This window comes from Nerophis ophidion, linkage group LG24 (genome assembly GCF_033978795.1).
Source record: "Nerophis ophidion isolate RoL-2023_Sa linkage group LG24, RoL_Noph_v1.0, whole genome shotgun sequence".
NCBI lineage: Eukaryota > Metazoa > Chordata > Actinopteri > Syngnathiformes > Syngnathidae > Nerophis > Nerophis ophidion.
The window spans coordinates 15,283,978-15,310,984 of NC_084634.1; the positions used below are offsets into that span (position 1 = coordinate 15,283,978).

Here is a 27,007-nt window from a genome sequence, read left to right on the forward strand (position 1 = left end):
TAGATGTATACAAAATGATGCTGACCATGGGGACTTTTTGGTTTTGTTTGAACTTTACATAACTGTACATTAGGGAGCTCCTTTTACTTTTAAGTTGTCTTTTACGTTTCTAAGACATGCTGAACTTGGGAGATCCCTAACTTTACTCTTCAAGCTGCCTTTTTGTCTTGGATCAAAAACAAAAATGATTTAAGATATGTATGCTTTAAGTCATTTAAAAAGATTGAGGTGTTGGATCTTGTGTTATCGTATTGTCTTTGCTATAGGGTATTTAAGCCGCACCCACCAAATTATAAAAGAAAAAATATTTTTTACATATAATAGCCGCACCGGACTATAAGCCGTGGATATATACCAGTACAAAATATTTTGTAAATGTTTACACATCTTAATTTTTTCAAACGGTGTCTGTAACATAGCAGTAAAACGGCTGTTCAAACAAAACAGAAGTCTTTGTCATTGACCCACTTGCTGCGTAAGCTAGCTCTCCAATCAGCTAAACAGACAAAATAACTCCACGGTGACGTTTTTGTGAATTTATTGATGAATTTGTGAAACTGAAGCAATACAGAAAGAAAGCCATTGTAAGTTATTATTACAAACACAGACACTCGGAAACATCTTAGCATATTAGCTAATGCTAACGACGCTAGTGTCATTACAACACAATAGCATGTACAAATATGTATGAAAACAATCCGTCATACAAATGGGATGTTTTAGTAAGTATGAATTGTTTTGGTTATATTGTAAAAAAAATCCGGACATGGCTCGGTAGGATAAATGAAGAATCCATACGAGTAAAATCGCTATTGACTGCTAGAAGAAAAAACAGCACCTGTTTTTCTGTTTGGAATCTCACTCTAAACAGAGCTGCCCTGCAGCACCTGCAGTGAGGGATTTTGTCCAAAAGATGGCGCCATAAGACAAACAATACCACACCTTTTCAATGTCTTTGCTTGTTTTTTTATCTTAAAACTATTTCCATTATCAGGCTGTCAGCGAAGAAAAACACATATTTTGCCTGCAGGGTTCAAAGAGTAGAAACAAAGTAGCAGGTTACAACCTGGAATTTACGGTACTAAACATTGGTGTCATACGTGTATACACTGTATCTGCTTTTGTGAAAAAAAAAAAAAGGCTTATACCGATACGTCAAAATGCCAAATATCAGTGCCGATAATTAGTTGATCTGTAATTTGTCTTATTACTTTTGTCTTTTTGTCAGTGTAAGATTGTTTTGATGACCAGTGGGGTTTTTGGTTTCTAATGGAAAATATAAAATGTAATAATTCCATCCATTTGTTTGTACATTCAATGGTTTAGCTTAGTTTTTGACTGCTTGTTTGAAAGTGAATGCCCTGCATGAGAACGAAAAAAAAAGATTGACTAGAGCAGTTGTTGCAAATCCACTTTGTTTAATGAGTTCCACTGCACCCGTCAAATAAGTTTGAAAGTTATTTGTTCAATTAGCATAACCGCGATAAATGCAAACTGTGCTTTGTAGAGCTGCAACAGATGGGCGAGCACATGTTTAATAACACACTGGGACATTCCACTCCTTCCTGGCAACACAGCTGTGGCTTGTAAGCAAGGTCATGTCATCATCACGCGTCACCTTTTTAAGGTCACGTTTGTGCCAAATCTGCACTATTTCAAGCAGCCATTGAATCTGCGGTGTTTTACAACAGCAGATGGAGTCTTTACTTTCCTCCCTGACAGGCCCCATAAGTAGGGGGCTCTCTTTAGGGCATCCATGTATTGACTCTAAATGGGACGAATGGATGGGAAAAAAAGGCTGTTATTCATGTAACGTGGGCAGTTTATCATGCAGAGACAGAATAATGAGCCATAGTCCCCGGGCAACACTGATCGGTTAGTTCCTGAGTCTCTGGCATATTGATTGACTGTGTCCTGGAAGAGACCCTGAAACTATTGACAGAGCAGACCAGAGGAGGGTAGTTAACTAGGTCTGTTTGTGTGGGAGGAAAGCAAATGACACCGATGCCTCAGGTTGTCTTTGTATTTCTCTGTAGTCTATTATTTTGCCTTTTTGCCAGGGTAAAAAAAACAAAACTTTTTGAGGTAGCTAAGAATTCCGCCAGTCTCTTTTATATGTTGCTTGACCTTCAGTAAGATTTAGCCAAAACAAAATTCCCTATTGGAATCAGTTTTGTTTGTAATACTTATTTCCAGTGTCAAATGTTGCCTCCATTAAACCTTTATTGCAATATCTATAAAGCAGTGGTGTGTGGTGACCTTCACACCAGGTGAGGCATTGATGCCTTTGGAGGGTTTTTTATTATTATATATTTAAATTGATATGCTCTTATAACCTCGGGGCCCAACTTAACTTTTAATAAGTAATCTTACTATTGATTTCTATCGTATTCAATAATTATATCCAACCTACTTGCATACAGTTAAACAGAATAAACTTTGTCTAATAATGTGATACTATGTATAAATCAAAATGAATATTATCAAGAATAAATACTAATCAATTACACTGCCAAAAGGCACTCATTACGACTGATTAAAATACATTTACATACAATCACACAGTGCTAAAATAAATGCATTCTAACTAAATAATCAAGAAATAATAATAATGTATATATATCTTAAATAAACTGTCAATACAACTAAAGTGCAACTGAAAAATAAGCTTCCCCGCTTAAGTTAAAATGTTTGCGCTCAAGAAACTTCGCTATGACTAGTTTGTTTGAGATTGTCATTACTGCCTCAAGTGGTGGAAAAGTGTATTACTACTTTGCGGCCGATACGGACCACAGCTGAGAAACAAATATGTTTTTGGCCCGGCGATCGGTTAAGAACCACTGGTCACTGTTATAACAGGTTGCTCATTTAGATGTTAAAGCGGAACTGTACTTTTTGGGGGAATTTTGCCTATCGTTCACAATCGATATGAAAGACATGACGGCGGATGTATTTTTTTTTTTTGCATTCTAGCTTGTAAATAAATGGGAGGTCCTCTATTGCATCCGTAAAATCCAATAAATAACTGTCCAAAAAGCACCAACAATACTCTATTTACATTTTGTGACTTGAGTATTAACCAAGTATTGGGGATATTGTTATTATAAGCACTAATGCAGACAAATTATTTCTAGAGGTGCCGTGATCACAAGTTTGTGTGCCTGTTTTGACATGATTGACTGGTGTTTTTGCTCCTTAGAAGTGTATTCTAGATCATAACTCAGAGATGCATCTCACCAAGATAGTAGAACGATGAGGACGTATCCCGACAAGTTGGTACACTTTGACGCTTGTTTCCACTCCTCTATTCTTCGCGAGGATTATGAGCCACTCTTCATCTAAATGGGAATATAGGAACATCTTAGCAGTCGGCATCCTAATGACAGCAGACCTTTTACAGCAGGGGTCTCAAACATGCGGCCCGCGAGACGTTTTTATGCGGCCCGCACTTTGATACGACAATTTAATGTTGGTGCGGCCCACGAGTTAAATATGAACGCCGCTTGATAGGTCATGCTTGCCAACACCTCCAATTTTCCCGGGAGACCCCTGAATTTTAGGGCACCAATTCTCTCGAAGCCCCTTTCAATTTTTACCAGATCAACAATATTCAGGGAGTGCCATAATGGCACTGCCTTTATCGTCCCCTACATCCTGAATTGACAGCGTGCAAACCCAGTTGTATGTTGCATCTGGCCATGTGAGACGCACCTGTGATATTGCAAGATATATTTGATCAACAGCTACACACGTCACACTAAGGGTGGCCGTAAAAAAACTTTTAACACCTCGATTACAATCCCCAAAGAGGGCACTTCAAGTTGATGATTACTTCTATGTGTAGAAATCTTTATTTATAATTGAATAACTTGTTTATTTTTCAACAAGTTTTTTTAGTTATTTTTATATCTTTTTTTCAAAATAGTTCAAGAAAGACCACTACAAATGAGCAATATTTTGCACTGTATACAATTTAATAAATCAGAAACTGATGACATAGTGCTGTATTTTACTTCTTTATCTCTTTTTTTTTTAACCAAAAATGCTATGCTCTGATTAGGGGTTACTTGAATTAAAAAAATGTTAACAGGGGGTACATCACTGAAAAAAGGTTGAGAACCACTGTTGTAGAGGACGTTAAAGGCAGTGCAGTCACGGCAGCCCTTAATAATGTCGGCCGGGTGAAAATTGGGAAAAATCCGGGAGAATGGTTGCACCGGTAGATTGTCGGGAGGTGCACTGAAATTCAGGAGTCTCCCGGAAAAATCGTGAGGTTTGGCAAATATGTTGCTAGGGTGGCAAAGCCATTCATAGAAGGTGAATTCATTAAAAAGTGCATGTTAGATTTTTTAAGAAATCTTTTCTAGCGGCCCAGCCTCACCCAGTTTCTGCATCCTGTGGCCCCCAGGTAAATTCAGTCTGAGAACCCTGTTTTACAGTGAGTGATTTTTTTATTATGTTTGTTGGCTCTCATAAACTGTGCAGTGAGTAAAAATCAGTGTTGTTAAAGAAAAAAGAAAAAGTTGTGATGCTTTTTTTAAAATTAATGCGCGTTTATGCTTAAAATTATCAAAATACGTATATTAAATGTTATTATAAATGTTACTACAATACATCATGTATATAAGCCCTAAATGGAGGTGTTTGGATGTTTTTTTAAGGGTTTTATATACAGAATACAGTGAATCCTATAAGCTCCCTTGTTTTAATCACATGTATTCAATAGTTACCATGCATTAAAAAAAGAAAAACATATGTGCGACTTGTCCAGGGTGTACCCCGCCTTCCGCCCGATTGTAGCTGAGATAGGCGCCAGCGCCCCCCGCGACCCAAAAGGGAATAAGCGGTAGTAAAATGGATGGATGGATGGATGTGCAACATTTAAAAAAAATGCAGTTCCTCTTTAATAAGAAAAATAAGGGAGTATTTTACTTTCATAAACACATTATCAAGTACTTCTTGGTCTCATTTATTTACTTTGATAAAATATAACAGTTGAGTCTTTCTTACATTCTACTGTATTTATACCTAAAATTTACTTTGTAAAGTTTTAGTTAGAAGTTAAAGTTAAAGTACCAATGATTGTCACACACACACACTAGGTGTGGTGAAATGTGTCCTCTGCATTTGATCCATCCCCGTGTTCACCCAGTGGTGATTTAACCCCCAATTTCAACTCTTGATGCTGAGTGCCAAGCAGGGAGGAAATGGGACCAATATTTATAGTCTTTGATCTGTTACAGCCTTATTCCAAAATGGAATGTATTCATTTTTGTCCTCACAATTCTTCACACAATACCCTATAATGACGATGTGATTTAAAATAAAATTAAAACTTTTTTTAAATTCAGAACATTTATTAAAAAGGGGAAACAAAGCGATCACGTGTACATAAGTATTCAAAACCTTTGCTCAATACTTTGTTGATGAACATTTGGCAACAATTACAGCCTCAGGTCTTTTTGAACACGATGCCACAAGCTTGGCACACCTATCTTTGGGGAGTTTGGCCCATTCTTCTTCGCAGCCTCTCTCAAGCTCCATCAAGTCACCATTACATAAGGGGTGATTTGGTCTATTGACAATACCATCGTTGTCAATTCCACAGATCGACAGATCAGTTGCTTAACCAATTGATGATTATTTCCGTCCCTCGTCTCCTACCATATTAAGTCACAATAACTCCAGGAGAGGACAATACCCTCAACTCTGTCATCGCTCTCCTCTCCTTCACAGATGAGTTCAAACGAAGGAAGACGTGTGTCTGTTTCAGAGCTTGTTAGACTGGAAGAGAAGCTGGCACAAATGGAGGCAGAACATGAGGCAACTCTGTCCACCATTGGTGATGAACTCGATGTAGCGCTCCATGGCCTCGGCAGGAATAGTGAAGACAACTTACAGGTATGGTAGACTGTGTTTTTTTTTCTTTTACAACCAAATTTACAAATGGACCCTGTTTTTCTTACAATAGAGCCCGCCTGTATGTGAGCCACACCCATACTTGCCAACCTTGAGACCTCCGATTTCGGGAGGTGGGGGGCGTGGTCGAGGGTGGGGCGGAGGTGTGGTTTGGGGCGGGGAGCGTGGTTAAGAGGGGAGGAGTATATTTACAGCTACAAATCACCAACTCGAGTATTTCATATATATATATATATATATATATATATATATATATATTTACATATATATATATATATATATATATATGTGTGTGTATATATATATATATATATATATATATATATATATATATATATATATAGAATAAAAATAGATGTGTATATATATATTTGTCTGTATGAAATACTTGACTTTCAGTGAATTCTAGCTATATATATTTATTTTATCATATATATAAATAAAATAAATAGTTGAATTTCAGACGGCACCTATCAAATACACAGTAATAAAAACACAGTTTTTCTACTAACTGTACTGTGCTTGCTGGTTACTAAAAAAACAACAACACTTACCTTTCGCTATTTGAGTAACCTTTGTTCTGCCATTTGGGTACTGGCGAGCGATCTCCGAATCCGGGAACATATCCTTCACGGATTTGTTGTAGACAGCCGCAAAGGAGAACGGGATGTTGCTTCCAGCTATCAGCATAGCCATCTTTGTCTCAGCATAAGTTATACCATCGGGTCTCCATTTTGCGAGGTGGCCCATAGTACTGGGTTGTGAACGATGCTGCGCTGCGGACGCTTTGTGCTTCGCCTACCGTTCATGACTGAGTATATCCGTTCGGCCACCATGTTCAGTCTGTTCTACAAAATTTACAGGCAACATAATATGCTGGCATACCCCTTCCCCCTCGATCCATGCATACTTGTTACTTTTGTTACAAGTATGCTATCTGTTTCCCTGTTAGCATGCTGCGTTTTATGCCAGCATTTTAGCTAATGTGATACATTTACAGTTAAAATATAAAGATTATGTTACTGGCTTCCTCCCACTTCCAAAGACATGCACCTGGGGATAGGTTGATTGGCAACACTAAAATTGGCCCTAGTGTGTGAATGTGAGTGTGAATGTTGTCTGTCTATCTGTGTTGGCCCTGCGATGAGGTGGCGACTTGTCCAGGGTGTACCCCGCCTTCCGCCCGATTGTAGCTGAGATAGGCGCCAGCGCCCCCCGCGACCCCGAACGGGAATAAGCGGCAGAAAATGGATGGATGGATGTTACTTGGTAACCTCTTGAAGTAACTCTCGTAACTATATCAACATTTAGCATTATAAGATTCATACTACATTTCAGTACAGCTTCTGCTCTTCAGCTCTCAAACCATTTTAACCTTTAATCTATTTCAACTTTTACACCATTTGTACATTCCACCAGTATTTCATTCTAGCGCCAGCTTTTCAACAAACAAACATTACAGGGAGACAGAACAGGATCGCTGACGGGTCTGCCAACTTGCGGAGCCCCTTACAAAAAAGGGGGGGGGATGGGAGAAAAAAAAATGGGTCTAAGCCTGGGCCCCTGGATAGGGTGTCCAGACTGAGGCCAAGGGAAAAAAAAACAATTCATAGCCATAGCACAGATCCCTCTTACTTGTGTGTAAGAGGGAAACATCAATCATGAAAGAAGACAAAGGACATTAAAGACATTAAAAGAGCAGAACTGATGCAACCAGCCACTTCTACATACAGCTATGAATAAAAAGTAAAAGAAACATATACACTGTGGTGGCCTCTGTGGTGTTCCACACCATCGTCTGCTGGGGTGGAGGGAGCATGGCCAGAGACGGGAGCAGACCCAACAAAGCAACCAAGAGAGCCGACTCCATTCTCGGCCGCCTACCAACTCTCGGCCAGTGTCCAGTCTGCATGGATGAGCGAGGATACGTCCAAGGAGACAGAGGTGTCCGATACCTCCTCATTCAGCCAAGACACTGTGAAGCTTGTCCTTCCCGGGGCTCAGTGCTAGCTGCACAGCCCTGTCTCTACATCCGCATCCCCTCCAGTCTCTTCAAATGGACTCTGGTGTGGCAGAGACCCAGTAGATGGTCACCATGGCCAAAAGGCTCTCCGGGAGGCAGATCCAGAAGTCCACAAAAAAACACCGCATAAGTCTCGAAAGTGCAACCCCTTGTCACACTGTCCCAAAGGGTCCCGGACCAAAAGGCAAAAAAATATATATATATATAAAAACAAATGAAAACAAGAGGGAAACACAAAAGGATGACACAAGAGCACAGAGTTCCTGCCAACAGCAACCACTACATCGGTGCCATTTTGGAAAAAAGAACATCAAAACAATTTCTACATGTATTTTCTTTAAAAAGGCCAAACACATGTTTTATGTATATACATACAAACAAATATTATGGTTAATAATATTACCTAATATGAACATTTGTTCTTGTATAATCAGAAGAATCAAAATCAGCTTAAACACAAGGAATCAGACCTTGACCTCTTTAATGTTTTGGAATCAATCAGAAATACGAAGCAGCTAAAATGTACCAAACATGGATAAGTGTGGAGCGTGTTTTGCATTTTTCGCATCATGCTTTGTAATGGGTGGGTGTAAATTCGATTTTTTTTATGGTGAATGAACATGTTTTATAATATACAGAAGAATCAGTGACCATGTCTGTAGATATTTTGTGTTGGTTGGATTTTATGTATTTATTTTATTTGGCACCATGACTAGGTAAGGTTGTTTGCATTGGGTTATATAAGTAATTTCTGTGCATTCAGTGCATAATAAAAGGTAATTGACCAGGAAAAAAATTATGTTGTCCACTAGATAGTGACAAAAAAGCAGACTCAAAAATGTTAGTCTTGAAAAGTGAATGCACTTTTCCTGCGGGCAAGATTTTTTATTAAACTCATAACGTCTCGCAGGCCAATTTGTAAACGTAGTCGGGCCACAGTTTGGACACCCCTTCTGCAAAACTTACAAACGTTGCTTGGAGTGATTAATGAAGAATTCAGATAAGTAGTAACGCTATGGACAGCTAGAAGACTGACAGGCACTTTTACTTCTGGTTCAAAGCTCTAAATGGAAGGACATGTCCAAACAATGGCGCCATAACACACCTTTTTAGTGTACTTGCATGTTTTGTTTGTTTTAAACTATTTGTATTATGACCGTCAGTGATGGTGACAAAACAGCAGAATCAAAAATGTTAGACTTTAAAAGTGAATGCACTTTCCCCGCGGGCAAGATTCTTTATTAAACTCATAATGTCTCGCAGGCCAATTTGTAGACGTCGTCAGGCCACAGTTTGGACACCCCTTCTGCAAAACTTACAAACGTTGCTTGGAGTGATGAATGAAGAATTCAGATAAGTAGTAACGCTATGGACAGCTAGAAGACTGACAGGCACTTCTACTTCTGGTTCAACGCTCTAAGTGGAAGGACACGTCCAAACAATGGCGCCATAACACACTTTTTTAGTGTATTTGCATGTTTTGTTTGTTTTAAACTATTTGTATTATGACCGTCAGTGAAGAAAAATCTACAGCTTTAGCTTTAAAAGCTATATATATATACACACACACACACACACACACACACACACACACACACACACACACACACACACACACAGTATATATATGTATTGCAATATACAGGCACTTAAATGACAGGGTGGATTCAACAATGCTGTTTTGCACATCAATCCTACTGACAGCACTCTCAGCTCCCAGTCGACTTCTCTCCCAGTCTTTTCCTGCCACCGTGCAGCGCTCCGTTTGATCGCAAAAGCATTTTTATCCTAGTTCAACAATCGCTCTGTCTGCCAAGTGCTTTTGGACCTCCTCAGAAAAGGGACCTGCGCACCATCGTGCTCTACAGCTGCAATTTAAGCCTCAGCGCACTTGAAATGTCTCCTTGGCTTGGACTCGGTTGGAAGTGACAACTCCAAAAAAGTTGCCTGATGCTCATGCTGAGATAATGTTGTGTGTGGAGACTTCCTCCAGAATGGGTCTAAAAAAATCATGCTGTTTGTTCATTATGCCCAACAGCTTGCCCTAATGTGTAAGTACTGAAAGCAGACAAGTAACCATGTGATCCATTTTTTTACGATTTTAACATGCTGTCTGCGCTTTCCATTTACGGAGATGCCAATAATAATATTTTTCCACTGTATTAGTGGGATTTGCTTGTCTTTCATTGCACAAACTACAATGGGTTGGTTGGGTCTATGGTCCAGAACAGGGGTCTGCAACCGGCAGCTCTTCTGCCCCCTTGTTGTGTTTCCCTCAGTGAGAAGAGTTTGCATTTTTTAAAAGAGTTCTATAATTTCCAGCTGTCTGTGAGGCTGTGAACACGCACTGTCTGAGTTTTGAGGTGCAAAGAAGGCAAGTAAAAGAGACCGGAAGCCTATGAGAAATTAGTTATTTACACATAAATATTTTGTAAATCTTAATTTACACACCTTAATAGTTTCCAAACGTTGTCTGTAACACGGCAGTCCAACGGCTGATCAAACAAAACAGAAGTCATCGTCAATAAGCTTAACAGACTCAATAACTCCACAGTGCCGTTTTGGTGAATGTATTGAGGAATTTGTAAAACTGAAACAATACAGAAATAACGCCATTATAAGTTAATAATACTAACACAGACACTTGTAAACAAGTTAGCATATTGGCCAATGCTAACGACACTAGCTTGATTACATCACGAGAGCGCCAACAAATAATGCATTAAAACACTCCTACAAACATCACACATGGGAGGGTTTGGTAAGTAAGAATTGTTTTAGTTGTATTGTAAAACTTACAAACGTTGTTTGGAGTGATGAATGAAGAATCCATACGAGTACAAACGCTATGGACGACTGTCTAGATGTCAGAACGGCACTTGTACGCTAGGTTGAAATGAATAAACAGATGAAAGCACTGGTGTAGACATTCACCCAGCAGCATTTGCATTGAGCGAGTTCGTCCAAAATATGGCACCATTGCACAAACAATAATAGCATCATTTCAGTGTCTGCATTTAGGTCGCCAGCGAAGAAAAATCCATATATTAGCCACACCGTTTTAAAAGCCGCAGGGTTCAAAACGTTGGAAAAAAGTAGTGGTATATACTCCAGAATTTACGGTCATATAGTAACAGGAACATTTATTAAGACATGCAGCAGTACTATTGTATTTTGGTCATTACCAGCATTACTGGAACTTTGTTGGGTGTATTTCCACTGAGCGCATAGCAACGAATGTCAACAACAAGCGCGTCAAGAGGCAGTTATGTGTTTGCTACCACTAATCATTGCCTTCAATCAATCAATCAATCAATCAATCAATCAATCAATTTACTTATTGATTTGGAACTTATCCAAAACAAATGTAGAGCAGAATGAACAATCGCACTTGTACTAAACATTTCAAATAAGAACATAAAACAGTCACTTACCCACTTACAATGTTCGCACTTACTGGGACGCAATCAGGTGGGCTGTTGTATCTTTCAGCACAATACTTATCCTCTCCTTTAGCTGGTCAAGTCAGAATTTTCCTTAAGTAAAAAAAACGCTGAGAGATGAACACCTTGCAGAGTCTTCCTTGTGACGTCGTAAGGTCTTGTGCTGCCTTCCTTTTGTTGAGAGGCAGTCGCTACTGCTTTAGTCAAAGCAATTTTTTTGCATATAGTGTGGAATCTCAAAGTTGACTAACTTCCTTACCTTCTATTATACCTTTGAGAGGCATTATTTATATTCTAGTATCTACAAACCCCGTTTCCATATGAGTTGGGAAATTGTGTTAGATGTAAAGATAAACGGAATACAATGATTTGCAAATCATTTTCAACTCATATTCAGTTGAATATGCTACAAAGACAACATATTTAATGTTAAAACTGATAAACATTTTTTTTTTTTGTGCAAATAATCATTAACTTTAGAATTTGATGCCAGCAACACGTGACAAAGAAGTTGGGAAAGGTGGCAATAAATACTGATAAAATTGAGGAATGCTCATCAAACACTTATATGGAACATCCCACAGGTGTGCAGGATAATTGGGAACAGTCGGGTGCCATGATTGGCTATAAAAGCAGCTTCCATGAAATGCTAAGTAATTCACAAACAAGGACGGTCACCACTTTGTAAGCAAAATGTCGAACAGTTTTAGAACAACATTTCTCAACAAGCTATTGCAAGGAATTTAGGGATTTTACCATCTACGTTCCGTAAAATCATAAAAAAGTTCAGAGAATCTGGAATAATCACTGCACGTAAGCGATGATATTACAGACTTTTGACCCCTCAGGCGGTACTGCATCAAAAACCGACATCGGTGTGTTAAGGATATCATCACATGGGCTCAGGAACACTTCATAAAACCACTGTCAGTAACTACAGCTGGTCGCTACATCTGTAAGTGCAAGTTAAAACTCATTTATCAACAATATCCTAAAACGCCGCCGGCTTGGCTGGGCCCGAGCTCACCCAAGATGGACTTATGCAAAGTGGAAAGGTGTTCTGTGGTCTGACGAGTCCACATTTCAAATTATATTTGGAAACAGAGAACGTGGTGTCCTCCAGAACAAAGAGGAAAATAACCATTTGGATTGTTATAGGCGCAAAGTTCAAAAGCCAGCATCTGTGATGGTGTGGGGGTGTATTAGTGCCCAAGGCATGGGTAATTTACACATCTGTGAAGGCACCATTAATGCTGAAAGGTACATACAGGTTTTGGAGCAACATATGTTGTCATCCAAGCAACGTTATCATGGACACTCCTGCTTATTTCAACAAGACAAGTGTTACAACAGCGTGGCTTTGTTAAAAAAGAGTGCGGGTACTTTTCTGGCCCGCCTGGAGTCCAGACCGATCTCCCATGGAAATTGTGTGGCGCATTATGAAGCGTAAAATAAGACAGCGGAGACCCTGTTGAACGACTGAAGCTCTACATAAAACGAAACTTTGGAAAGAATTCCACTTTCAAAAGCTTCAACAATTAGTTTCCTCAGTTTCCAAACGTTTATTGAGTGTTGTTTAAAGAAAAGGTGATGTAACACAGGGGCGAACATGTCCTTTCCTAACTACTTTGGCACGTGTTGCAGCCATGAAATTCTAAATTAATTATTATTTGCAAAAAAAAAAAAAAAGTTTTTGGGTTTGAACATCAAATATCTTGTCTTTGTAGTGCATTCAATTGAATATGGGTTGAAAAGGATTTGCAAATCATTGTATTCTGTTTATATTTACATCTAACACAATTTCCCAACTCATATGGAAACGGAGTTTGTACTTTTCTGTGTATTCTTATCTCACATGGGGATTGTGATTGATGGAAAACATTCTCTTAAATAAGTGTAGTTCCCCTTAAAGGTCTTTGTTCAGGAGTGTATTTCAACCAAACAAAGCTTAGTGGTTAGTCAACTTATTGTCTTTTTGCCTTTTTAACAATCGTACCTACACATTAGGAAAATTACAAATATATCAAATGCAAACTGAGTTAGTTAAAATACTTAGAGATGCTTATATTATTACTCTATATTTCCAATTTAATTTGAGCTGCTGGCATACACACTTTTGTTCTCATATGAGTCATGTAATAAATGAATCATTTATGCAGCAGACTCTGTTGTTATTTCCCAATACATTTATATCAGCTGCTACATTTCAGCATTTGCATAGCATGAGTGGCCGTGTGATTTTTACCGAGTGACATTTAGCGTCGTGATTGAACACAGTATATAAGAGGTTTCCTTGAAAATGTTTATTTCAGCAGCTCTTGGCTCCGAAGCCTCATTTGTGTTGCAAATAGTGGCAGCTTTTTTTGGGAATGCATACGTTTGACCTTGTGTAACCTCGTGCTCTGTGCCACATAGGTCAGTCGTTTCCGAAATTTGGCCCGGGGGCGCGTTCAGCTCTGCCGGCGACACGTCCAGCTGCATGGCCTGAGGGGTCAAAAAAATTGACTAATATGACCCAATCCAAACAACCTCGTGCTGCAAAAAAACTAAAACAAAACATCAACTGACATGGTCACACATAACACACACCTGCTCACAGGACTTTGTGGTTATTCTAAAACATGTCCAAGCATCACGAATGATTCAAAATTACACTCATTTAAATCCCCTGTAATGCATGATGGGAGAAATGCAAAACACTCTATCCACACTTGACGCATTTTAGCTGATTGATATTTCTGATTCATTACAAAACTTTATGTAAGTCGCCAGGGAAGTAAATAAGGTAGGACTCCAACTTTTACATACTCTTAATATGGCTTTCGGCCGCTGGCCAAGTTGTTTTTAGCCACAATGCATCACACACCTCCTAAAAAGTTTAGACACCCCCGACATTGCATACATGAGAACAGGTTACACATTTTTTTGAATTATTGCAGTGTATTCATGTATGCATATTTCCGTGTTTAGCTCACAAACTCACAATTGCATTTATTTTTTATCAACAGGCAACCAAGAAATCTGGATTAGTCAAAGACCCCTCCCTTTGGCTAGCAGAGACAAAGGTATGATTATTGCGTGTTGTGCTGTCAACCTTATGAGGGATTTTTCCAGGAAATTCAGTTATACAATACAAGATTAAGAGCGCAGTGCTGTTAGCGGGAACACGACGTGCCTGCACGGCCTGGAAAATTAATGATACATTTTTTTGTTTATCCAACACCAACATTTACTTTAATGAAACATCTCTGAAAAATGATTTATTATTGGACAAAATGCACGGCGCAGTTTTGAGCCTTGTGAACCATGGAATAATATGACCTTTCAGTTAGGCTGATGATGGGTTTCTATTTTCCTCACACACATTCAGTCTGGGACCCAAGTCAGCAAAATACTTGTTTCTAAATCACATGAGATCACTTCCTGTGTGACCAGGAGTGGACGGAGCTTGAGGTGGTAAATTGTCACTCCCACACTTATACAAATTAATTCACAATGTTTATTTTTTTGACTTGATAATACTTTCTGGATTTGCTTCAGTTTAACAGTATAATAACAATAATGGATTAGATTTATATCGCGCTTTTCTATTATTAGATACTAAAAGCGCTCACAGAGAAGTGGGAACCCATCATTCATTCACGTCAGGTGGTGGTAAGCTACATTTGTATCCACAGCTGCCCTGGGTTAGACTGACGGAAGCGTGGCTGCCAGTTTGCGCCTACGGCCCCTCTGACCACCACCTATCATTCATTCATCATTCATTCACCAGTGTGAGTGGCACTGAGAGCAAGGGGGAAGTGTCCTGCCCAAGGACACAACGGCAGCGACTTAGATGTCAATAAGCAGGGAGCGAACCTGCAACCCTCAGGTTTATGGCACGGCCGCTCTACCCACTACGCCATGCCGCCCCTATTTGTCAAGAACAGTGTTTGGAAAAGTACTTTTATAAAAAGTAATTATTATAGTTGCTTGTTTCTTTGCCAAAAAAGTCTTCAGTAATGCGGACGTTGTACCGATCTGTTGTGGTGAAGAAGGAGCTGAGCCGGAAGGCAAAGCTCTCAATTTACCGGTCGATCTACGTTCCCATCCTCACCTATGGTCATGAGCTTTGGGTCATGACCGAAAGGATAAGATCACGGGTACAAGCGGCCGAAATGAGTTTCCTCCGCCGTGTGGTGGGGCTCTCCCTTAGAGATAGGGTGAGAAGTTCTGTCATCCGGGAGGAACTCAAAGTAAAGCCGCTGCTCCTCCACATCGAGAGGAGCCAGATGAGGTGGTTCGGGCATCTGGTCAGGATGCCACCCGAACGCCTCCCGAGGGAGGTGTTTAGGGCACGTCCAACCGGTAGGAGTCCACGGGGAAGACCCAGGACACGTTGGGAAGACTATGTCTCCCGACTGGCCTGGGAACGCCTCGGGATCCCCCGGGAAGAGCTAGACGAAGTGGCTGGGGAGAGGGAAGTCTGGGCTTCCCTGCTTAGGCTGCTGCCCCCGCGACCCGACCTCGGATAAGCGGAAGAAGATGGATGGATGGATGGATGGATGGATGTTTTTATGCCAAAAAAGTAATTTAATTAGTGACCCTTTGATGAATGTAATTCATTAATAGGGTAAGTCATTACCTTATTTTCCGGACTATAAAGTTCACTGTTATATAAGCCGCACCCACTAAATTTTAGAAAAGAAAAAAATATCCATATATTAACCGCGACGGACTAAAAGTGACAGATAAATACATTGTGAAATGAGTTATTCAGACATAAATATTATGTAAAGGTTTATATACATACAGTGGGGCAAAGAGGTATTAAGTCAGCCACTGATTGTGCAAGTTCTCCCGCTTAAAATGATGACAGAGGTCTGTAATTTCTGATGTTTCCACCCCCATGCTTCACAGTAGGTTTGGTGTTCTTGGGATGCAACTCAGTATTCTTCTTCCTCCAAACACGACGAGTAGAGTTTATACCAAAAAGTTATATTTTGGTTTCATACTCCCAATCCTCTGCTGTATCATCCATGTATCCATTTTGGTATAAACTCAACTCGTCGTGTTTGGAGGAAGAAGAATACTGAATTGCATCCCAAGAACACCAAACCTACTGTGAAGCATGGGGGTGGAAACATCATGCTTTGGGGCTGTTTTTCTGCTAAGCGGACAGGACCATTGATCCGTTTTAAGGAAAGAATGAATTTTAAAGCCGGTCCCTGTATCGTGAGATTTTGAGCCAAAATCTCCTTTCATCAGTGAGAGCTTTGAATGGTTGACCAAATACTTATTTTCCACCATAATTTACAAATAAATTCTTTGAAATTCCTACAATGTGAATTCCTGGATATTTTTTTCACATTCTGTCCCTCATAGTTGAATTATACCTATGATTAAAATTACAGACCTCTGTCATTATTTTAAGTGGGAGAACTTGCACAATCGGTGGCTGACTAAATACTTTTTTGCCCCACTGTACCTTAATTTTTTCCAAACGGTGTGTGTAACACGGCTGTAAAACGGCTGAGCCAACAAAACAGAAGTCATCCTCCTGGACCCACTAGCTGCGGAAGCTAGCTGTCCAATCAGCTAAACAGACTCAATAACTCCACAATGACATTTTGGGGAATTTACTGAGAAATTTGTGAAACTGAAAAAACAAAACAAAAAGAATGCCATTGGAAGTTAATACTAGCACCCACACTCGTAACGTGTTAGCATATTAGCTAATGCTATCAACGTTAGCTTCATTACATTACGATAGCACGTACAAATATGCATGAAAGCACTCCTACAGACGTCACACATAGGATGGTTTAGTGGGTATGAATAGTTTTAGTTGTTTTGTAAAACTTACAAATGTTGCTTGGAGTGATGAATGAAGAATCCATAGGAGTACAAACGTAATAGACGACTAGAGGACGGAACTGCACTTCTACTTCCGGTTTAAAGCTCTAAACTGTCTTATCCCACTCTTGTCCCTGCAATTTGTTTTCTTTCTATCCCCTCCAAAATTAAAAAAATCAATTTAAGTAATCCAAATACAAAAAGGACAGCAAGATAAGTATCCCACACTTCTCTTTTCGAATGTAAATCTGTACAGCAAATATATATAATCTACATCAACAATATGATTTGCCTGGTTGGCTGGACAGGACATGTTAAAATAAGTAAACCCTTAACACAAGGACATTGCAGCACCTGTAGTGAGCAAATTTGTCCAAAAGATGGCGCCGTAGCATAAATAATAAAACGCCTTTTTAGTGTCTTTGCTTGTTAATTTATTGTAAATTTTTTTATAGACTATTTGCATTATGGTTGTCAGCAGAAAAAAAAAATAGCTGCACTGTTTAAGCCGCAGGTTCAAAGCGTAGGAAAAAGGTAGTGGCTTATAGTCTGTAATTTACGGTATTGCGTTACTGTAAAAAAACAAAATATATGGAATATGCATTTGAAAGACATTTCATGAAAGCTGAGTGTGTGCTTTTAAAGCCAGTGCCTGTTTCCATATAACGTGTGTTAGCGATAGAGCTAGACAGCGAAGCATCAGCTCAGCTGTGTTTAAACTTAGCTCTCGAGGGGCGGCCGCTAAAATCTCCTCACTGGATTGTGTTACCGCTGGTTGATAAAGAGATTAAATTTGCTTCCATGGCGGTCTTGTCTCCTTGTTCACAAGCGGGCTATTGTAAGATTGCAAGCTGTCACTTTAATCACTGATTTGTAGCGCATTATTCCCACGTCGTCGTAGTAGTGTGTGCTTAAGTGTGTTGTTTGCTGTGTTTGCCTCTTCTTTTTTGATACTAAGTTAATTTTAGTATGGTGCTTTCACGAGTAAGAAGATAGTTCCTGCATTGAACTTGTGCTTCTAACATTGTCGCATCGACATAAAGCCACATCCAACTTAGCGTGCTGCCTTACTGTATGTCAAATGTATCGGGGATGACATTGTAATATACATACAAGTATACAAAAAACAACACTGTTATTCGGAACACTGGTCAAGAGTGACGTTGACCTTCCTGAATGCAAAAGTCATTTAAAACAACTACTGTACGTATTAAGGTTGAAATCTGTTAATATATTTCATTGCCCCACAGGCTAAAAAACAGCACTTTCATTATCGTTTTATTTAAATGACCTGCTTCTTTCCTTCTTTTGTCTTGTATCTCTGCTTTCCACCTCGCTGCTCTCTCCTCAAATTGAGTGAATGTAATAGCTGTAATATCTTACTAAATGACACACTTTTATCGCTGACTGGGTGATGCATGATACTTGTTAAAATGTGTTTACGCAGTTCAGCATTTATCACCAGAGCCTATATCTTTTATCTGGAACACTTTCAGAGACATAATTAAACATGATTAAATCACCAGTTAGCTGTTTTATTTTGGTGAAATAAATGCGTTTTTATCGGCCGCTGCACTGTTTATTGAAATGATCTATTAAATGTGTATTTTGCTTGGGTTTGCCACCATTTCATCTGTGTTTTGCTTTATGTCCAACTTTCATACCCACATCTAACACATTCTGTGCACACCAACCAGGCCAAGCTCCGCTGGCTACGTGAGGAGGCGCAGGAGCGTGCCGCAAGACAAGAGCGAGTAAGCGGGCCGAGCCTGCACAACAGGGATCAGCTGAAAGCCCTCGGGCACACCCGGGATGCAGACCGGGACTTTCTCCTGCAGCGTCTGGAGCAACAGGAGAAGCTGCTGCGCTCCATCAACACTGAAAAAAAAGGTAAACAATGTTGTAGTGAGCTTTATTCCCTATGAGAGACAACAGGACCATTGACAATAGACCTACACCTAAGCAGTACTACCCAGGGGTTTAGGTGTGGTGTGTCTAAATTTTAAAAGAAAAAAATATTTTTCCATATATTAGTCACACCGCACTATAAGCCGCAGATATATACGTTGCCGTCCATCCATCCATCTTCTTCCGCTTATCCGAGGTCGGGTCGCGGGGGCAGCAGCCCAAGCAGGGAAGCCCAGACTTTCCTCTCCCCAGCCACTTGGTCCAGATCTTCCCGAGGGATCCCGAGGCATTCCCAAGCCAGCCGGGAGACATACACTACCCAACGTGTCCTGGGTCTTCCCCGATCCTCCTACCGGTCGGATGTGTCCTAAACAGCTCCCTAGGGAGGCGTTCGGGTGGCATCCTCACCAGATGCCCGAACCACCTCATCTGGCTCTTCTCGATGTGGAGGAGCAGCGGCTTTACTTTGAACTTCCCTCAGATGGCAGAGCTTCCAACCCTATCTCTAAGAGAGAGCCCCGCCACCCGGCAGAGGAAACTCATTTCAACCGCTTGTACCCGTGATCTTGTCTTTTCGGTCATAACCCAAAGCTCATGACCATAGGTGAGGATGGAAACGTAGATCGACCGGTAAATTGAGAGCTTTGTCTTCCGGCTCAGCTCCTTCTTCACCACAACGGATCGATATACTTTGCGAATTGAGTTTTTTTCCACAGGAAGATTCTGGAAATGTTTATTTACACACATTGATTGCGTAACACGGCAGTAAAACAGCTGATCAAACAAAACAGATTTCATCATCATGGACTCACTAGCTGCGGGAGCTAGCTCTCCAATCAGCTAAACACACTCAATAACTCCACGGTGACATCTTGGTAGATGTACAAAACTGAAACAATACAAAAAGAATGCCGTTGTAAGTTAAAAATACTTGTTAGCATATTAGCCATTGCTAATAACGCTAGCTTCATTACATTACGCGTACAAGTATGCATGAAAACAAGGATTAACAGTTTTAGTTATATTGTAAAACTTACAAACGTTGAATGAAGAATCCAAATGAGTAGAACCACTATGAACAGCTAGGAGATGGAATGGCACTCTACTTCCGGTTGTAAGAACTAAATGGAACGACATTGCACCACCTGCAGTGAGCGAGCTCTTCCAAAAGATGGTGCCATAGCACAAACAATAAAACACATTCTCATTGTGTTTGTTGGGTTTTTGTTTTTGTGTTTACTATTTGCATTGTGGGGGGGAAAAAATCCATAAATTAGCCGTACTCTCTTACAAGTCGCAAGTCCCAGGGTTCAAAGTGTAGGAAAAAAGTAGCGGTTTATAGTCTTGAATTTGCGGAAATATTGCAGCCCACCGTAAATTCTGTTTCATTTTTTTTTTTTTTTTTAGCTTTTTTCAACTTTGTGGTAATTTCAAACTGTCACCAGAGTTCACGTTATCTAATCTAATGCAACAATTTTCTTATGTCACCTCGGCTGCAGCTCTAATCGTCCTATCACAATCTTCGTGTCACCTCTCCTCTTCAAAAATGAAGAGAACGATGTCTAGATAATTAAGATAGAAGATTTTGTTTTATAAGCAGGTCAGCTAATTTTAATGGGCTTGGAAACACCCCTATCTCCACAACTGATCAGTCATTAATTTAAAGTAGTAAATGTCTTTGATAGAAAATGTAATTACTGGTGTGGTATTTTTTTTATCACAATGACTCTCTTATAAATTCTAGCAGTCAGCAAGGTGACACGACAATTCCTAAAGCTGAACATGAATAACATTTGTTACAGTTTGTCATTGATGCTGTGTGACCATTTTAAACATCCATCAAATAAACAATTTAGCTATGTTTATAAGACGCTCACTTAATTGCCAATAGTCAGCAGAACTCTAACCTATCATTTATTAATGACTTATTTCAGTATTATCTTTCAGCATTGACATATTCGATATTTGACTTTAGTACAAACATTTTGCTCAGACTTTTTGCAAGTGCAAATACAGTGGAACCTCGATTTATGAACTTCAGTGGTTCTTAAACAGGGTTCGTAAATCAAAAGGTTTGTATAGTGATGCAAATGTATCCAAAGGAAACAATGTAAATACGAATAATGAGTTCTACTCTCGACAAAAGTCCATATTTTAGTAAAAGTTTGTAGACTTTGAACACCATATAAAGTGCTATCCAGTACTGTATATCAAACACACATTACAAGGAGGTGATGGATCAACTGTGTCTTTATTACCAAGCCAAAACGACAATCTAAACTGTCTTGTATGCGCTGCTCTGCCAACACGTGCACACCCACAGAAGTCCCTTTGGTGCCCTTACAAATGATCAGAAATCACTAATAAAAAATTAACTTTAACAACCATTTTAAAAACTGAATTCCACTTACATTAACATTGACAAAGGAGTAGCTTGCGGGGGAGGAGAGAAAGGTGCAGACAGATGGGGAAAAGAACAGAGCAATTAAGATGAGACACAAACACGATACAAAACAAACCAAAAGTAGTGAACCAAAAATGAATATTATCAACAACAGTATCAATATTAGTTATAATTTCAGCATAGCAGTGATTAGGAATCCCTCATTGACATTATCATTGGACATTTAAAAAAAAAAAAAAAAAGAACGAAAGTGTCACAGTGGCTTACACTTGCATCACATCTCATAAGCTTGACAACACACTTTGTCCAATAATTTCACAAAGATAAAATAAGTCATATTTTTAGTTTTTTCAATAGTTAAAAAAAATTTACATTATTGCAATCAGTTGATAAAACATTGTCCTTTTTTAATTATAAAAGCTTTTTACAAGAATCTACTACTCTGCTTGCATCTCAATAGACTGGGGTAGATCCTGCTGAAATCCTATGTATTGAATGAATAGAGAGTCCTTTTAAATCGGAAAAAAATCGTTTTTGAATCGAGAATCGTGTTGAATTGAAAAAAACAAATCGATTTTGAATCGAATCGTGACCCCAAGAATCGATATTGAATCGAATCGTGGGACACCCAAAGATTCGCAGCCCTAATACATTGATTTAAAGTCCTACTGAAATTAGATTTTCTTATTTAAACGGGGATAGCAGGTCCATTCTATGTGTCATACTTGATCATTTCGCGATATTGCCATATTTTTGCTGAAAGGATTTAGTAGAGAAAATCGACGATAAAGTTCGCCACTTTTGGTACTTGAAAAAGCCTCGCCTTTACCGGAAGTCGCAGACGATGACGTCACCCGTTGATGGCTCCTCACATATTCACATTGATTTTAATGGGAGCCTCCAACAAAAACAGTTATTTGGACAGAGAAAACGACAATTTCCCCATTAATTTGAGCGAGGATGAAAGATTCGTGTTTGAGGATATTGATAGCGGCGGACTAGAAAAAAATAACAAAAAAACCCGATAGCATTGGGACATATTCCGATGTTTTTAAACACATTTACTAAGATAATTCTGGGAAATACCTTATCTTTCTATTGTGTTGCTAGTGTTTCAGTAAGTTTAATATTACCTGATAGTCGGAGGGGTTTGTCCACGGGTGTCGACGGCAGCTGTACGGACGACATAAGCTCAGCTGATATCCGGTAAGTGGCGCCTTTTAACCACAATTTTCTCACCGAAACCTGCTGGTTGACATACGGTAGGATCCATGTCTGCTTGACCGCGCTCTGATCCATTGTAAAGTTTCAGCTCCGGGAATTTTAAACAAGGAATCACCGTGTGTTTGTGTGGCTAAAGGCTAAAGTTTCCCAACTCCATCTGTGACTTCTCCGATATTAATTGAACAAATTGCAAAAGATTCAGCCACACAGATCTCCAAAATACTGTGTAATTATGCCGTCAAAGCAGACGACTTTTTCCTGTGTGTGTGCGTAGTGCTCATACTTCCTAAAAACGCGTGACGTCCTGCGTACACGTCATCATTACACGACGTTTCCAAGACGAAACTCCTGGGAAATTTAAAATTGTAATTCAGTAAAGTAAAAAAGCCTTATTGGCATGTGTTGCAATGTTAACATTTCATCATTGATGTATAAACTATCAGACTGAGTGGTGGGTAGTATTGGGTTTCAGTAGGCCTTTAAGTGCCATTCAGAACGTGTTTCATGGTCTTAGACCTAAATTACTCACGTTGACCACAAGAAGGCAGCATGAAAATGTACTTTTAATGTACTTTGAAACCTTCCTGCGGCCAATTTTCTCCTAAACCAATGACGTCTCGTGGGCCAAATTGAAAACGCTGGCGGGCCGCACATGGTCCAGGGGGGCGTAGTTTGTACACCCCTGATCCAGCATAAAGGTTTCTCACATTAGTGGGCACTGCTAGGCTCAGTGAAGATGTTTGAAGACAGGCCCTGAGCTTACTCAATCAGCGATCTATCACCAAACAATACAGCAAGTACAATCACCAGAACACATCTTCTCTCAGATTGTCTGTGATGATATTGATTTAAAAAGGGTTAGAACATTTCCTCTCTTTTTATTAATGTTCTAAACTCTTGCCGGTAGCTAATTGAAACAGTCTGCAAGGTGAATTCAGCAGAGCAACATGCAAAGCAAACCTTGTTAAATTATTGTTGCAATGTGAAATACAATTAGTTACACAATAAACATCTAATTCGGCAAACAATCAGTGGCCGTAATTGAAAACAATTTGGTTCTGCAATCGACAGCAAACAGAAACAAGGCTTTGTCTGTGCGGGTAAAAAGAAGCCACTTTGTCACAAATTGTTTCATTAATGGGGTTTTAAATCACAATTAGTAGTATTTTTTTATACATGTGGCAATGCCCAAACATCTTACACAAAAACTCAGCTTTGTTATTATTTTGCTACAAAAGTTTGGTGCGCTCCACAGTCCACAGCTTTCGTCCAATCGAAACCGTTAAAGTATCAAAACTTTCGGCTCGACCAGGAATCATGAGCTTTTAAAAAAATATCCTGGATTACCCAGAATTCCCAGTTTCCGGGACATTTTGCCCACTGGAAATAAATGGGCACATTTTCAAACATGCACTACTCCCACATTTCTCACCCAATTGGAACCGTCCCACCAGCTGCACACTCCAATCACCTTGGACAATCAAGTTAAAAGAAATTCCAGAAATTCACAAAATTCCTGTTTTTCCAAAGCCCTATTTCTACCTCTTCCTGGACAGTTTTTACAGTCAACATTTTTCAATCTTCTTTGACCATTTCACCTTCAAAACATTCCTTCAAAATGCTCCTATTTTGTTTCCGTACAAATACTCTGTTTTACCGAATTTCCAGGAATTCCGAAATACCCATTCTCAATTCAAACTGTTACTACGTCAACATTTTTCAACTGATTCCAAAAATTCCAACACGAACACAATCATATAATCTAGGACGACTGTACTAGAATCAATACTTTAAAAAAATCTCGGTTTTCACAAATATCCCCAAATTCCCAGGAAATTCCAATTCAAATGAATGGGTGTGTTTATAGTTCTACAATGGCCTGAATTCTCAAAATGTTGCAGCATTCTTAAACCCGATTCCGACCTTTCAACCGTCCACCCACACTGCTCTTTCAATACATCAAACACAATACATGTTTTTTCTCTCCCCAAATTTCCAGTTTTCTTGGAATTTCCCTGAATTTTCTCCCCATTGACAATGAATGTGAAATATACAATGGACTACGTATCATCCCACATTTCTCATCCGATTTAAACCCTTCCACCATCCACACACTCATTCAAGCCAGCATGATTCCCGGATCCAACATTCCCTGATTACCTGGGATTACCAGGAATTTTCCCCCATTTAAGTTGAATAGGCAATAACAAACTCTACATCCCACATTTTTCAACCGATTTCAGTGAATCGGCGGCTTGTGCACATAGGGCATTCAACAGCAAATAAAAATTCTAGTCCATTGTGAGCTCCAGACTCACATGTACTGTATTTTTAGTCACACTGCACTGCATACATTATTTTCATTGATTAAATGTGTCCCTTGTGTAACATAGCATTAAGAACACAAACATGTAATATATTTAAATAACCTTAGTTTTTGTTATTAATCTGTTCCAAGAGGTCTGTTGAGAACGGTTACTTTTTCTCCAAATATTAACACAAAACACATTTTATAAATAATAGTTTACATTCATCAGTTTGCATTAGTGGAATGAAATATAACTTTATTGTCATTGCACTTAAAAATTTGTTTTCAGTACAATCTGTAGACGGAACAGATGGGCTAATGGGTCCCATAGGGGGATGAGGAGAAGAAAAAACAAATACCCCAAAACTGTATATGACACTGAGGTGTATGCCTATTAAATTATCTAAAAAAGCTTGCACGTTAATGTTAGCATGCTAAAATGCTAACTGTAACATGCATCAAGTACCACAATATATTACTTTAAGGTGTCTACCTTAAAAATGTGTTTAAAATGTTAGCATGCAAAAATATGATTGAGATGCATACCTACAAAATTAGCTAAAAAAAACAAAAGGTACCTTGCTAAAGTTAACATGCTAACAGGTAACAACAAAATATTTGTCGCTGAGGTGTATAGCTGCACAATTAGCAGAAAAGCTAGCATGATAATATTTGAATGCTAACAAAAGTTCTGCATACAGTTGAAAAATTTGCGACGGGCCGCACTTTAGAAACCCCAGCTGTATATTTTCACCATTAGCAGTAACTTAATTCTTTCAGTTCTGATCCCTGAACTATCGCACAATGCTTATTGATTCGTTTTTCACCTCAGAACTGTTGGAGGGAAGTCGCAAAAAGGATGAAGAAATGAAGAGCTTAAAGGTAAGCATACATACATACTTACATACATACATACATACATCCATCATTTGTCTTATTTCTATCTTTACATTTGTCTATTTGAGAGCAACAGTGTGTTTTGCCAGAGATCTTGCGAAATTGGCACATTAGAACTGTAAAAAAAAGATCAAAGTCAAATAACAACAATAAAAAGTACTTTGTGAGCACATTCAACAATACCGTGATAATATTGATAACCGTGATAATTTTGGTCACAATAACTGTGATATTAAATGTTCATATCATTACATCCCTAACTAGGTATGGGTACTGTTCACATTTGAACCGATACAGTACCAATTCCCGGTACGTTGTACCGGTTTTTTGTACTCTCATATTTCTTAATAAATGGTAATTGTTTAATAGTAAAAACATTTATTAATGTATCATTTAAAACATGCTTAATATGAACACTATGCTATATAGTTGTTAAATGTTGTTTTATTATAACATTTGAGTCTCATTTGCAAAGCAGTTGCACTTCCAAGACATTAGATGGCAATAAAGGCTATCTGGAATTAGTTTTTTCTAAGTAGTTGAACCTATTATGATGCGCTGTACAAAGTGTTTTTACTGTAAGTGTTGTGCTTATTACACACCAGCAATTTGGTTGTAACAATAATCTTAGTTTACCAAATTTGGAGTTGTTGAAATGGCCATGGAAAATTGCTGACGCTAATAGCAGCTTGTCAATGGTAAATCCAATGTAAATTAGCATCAAGCTAGTACATTTCTAAAAAGTGAACTTTACTTAACGTTTGAGCGAATTCTACCAAGCATACTTGCTCTGTTGGTGTTGAAAATTGCAACATTATTCAAAGGGAGTTTGTCTGAGTGCTGCTTGAGTGATTGTGTCATTGAGCTGAGTTGGGCCGATGAAAGGATATCAATATATATTGCGATAGACACATAATAGATATCATTAAAAAAATTACTTTGATAAAACACTTTATATATATATGTGTTTGTGTGTGCGTGCGTGCGTGCGTGTGTGTGTATGTATGTATGTATGTGTGTGTATATATATATATATATATATATAT

General features: G+C 39.0%; 1 protein-coding gene across 2 annotated transcripts in view; it reads left to right on the forward strand.

Annotated features, from left to right (window-relative positions):
* The window catches only part of LOC133542595 (centrosomal protein of 128 kDa-like), a 108,825-nt gene that overhangs the window by 57,608 nt on the left and 24,210 nt on the right, over positions 1-27,007 (forward strand). For both annotated transcript variants that reach the window (XM_061886874.1, XM_061886875.1), the window contains 4 exons: positions 5,737-5,901; positions 14,394-14,450; positions 18,918-19,110; positions 25,897-25,946. In XM_061886874.1, coding sequence (XP_061742858.1) covers positions 5,737-5,901; positions 14,394-14,450; positions 18,918-19,110; positions 25,897-25,946 — 465 coding nt within the window. The remainder of the gene's footprint in view (positions 1-5,736; positions 5,902-14,393; positions 14,451-18,917; positions 19,111-25,896; positions 25,947-27,007) is intronic.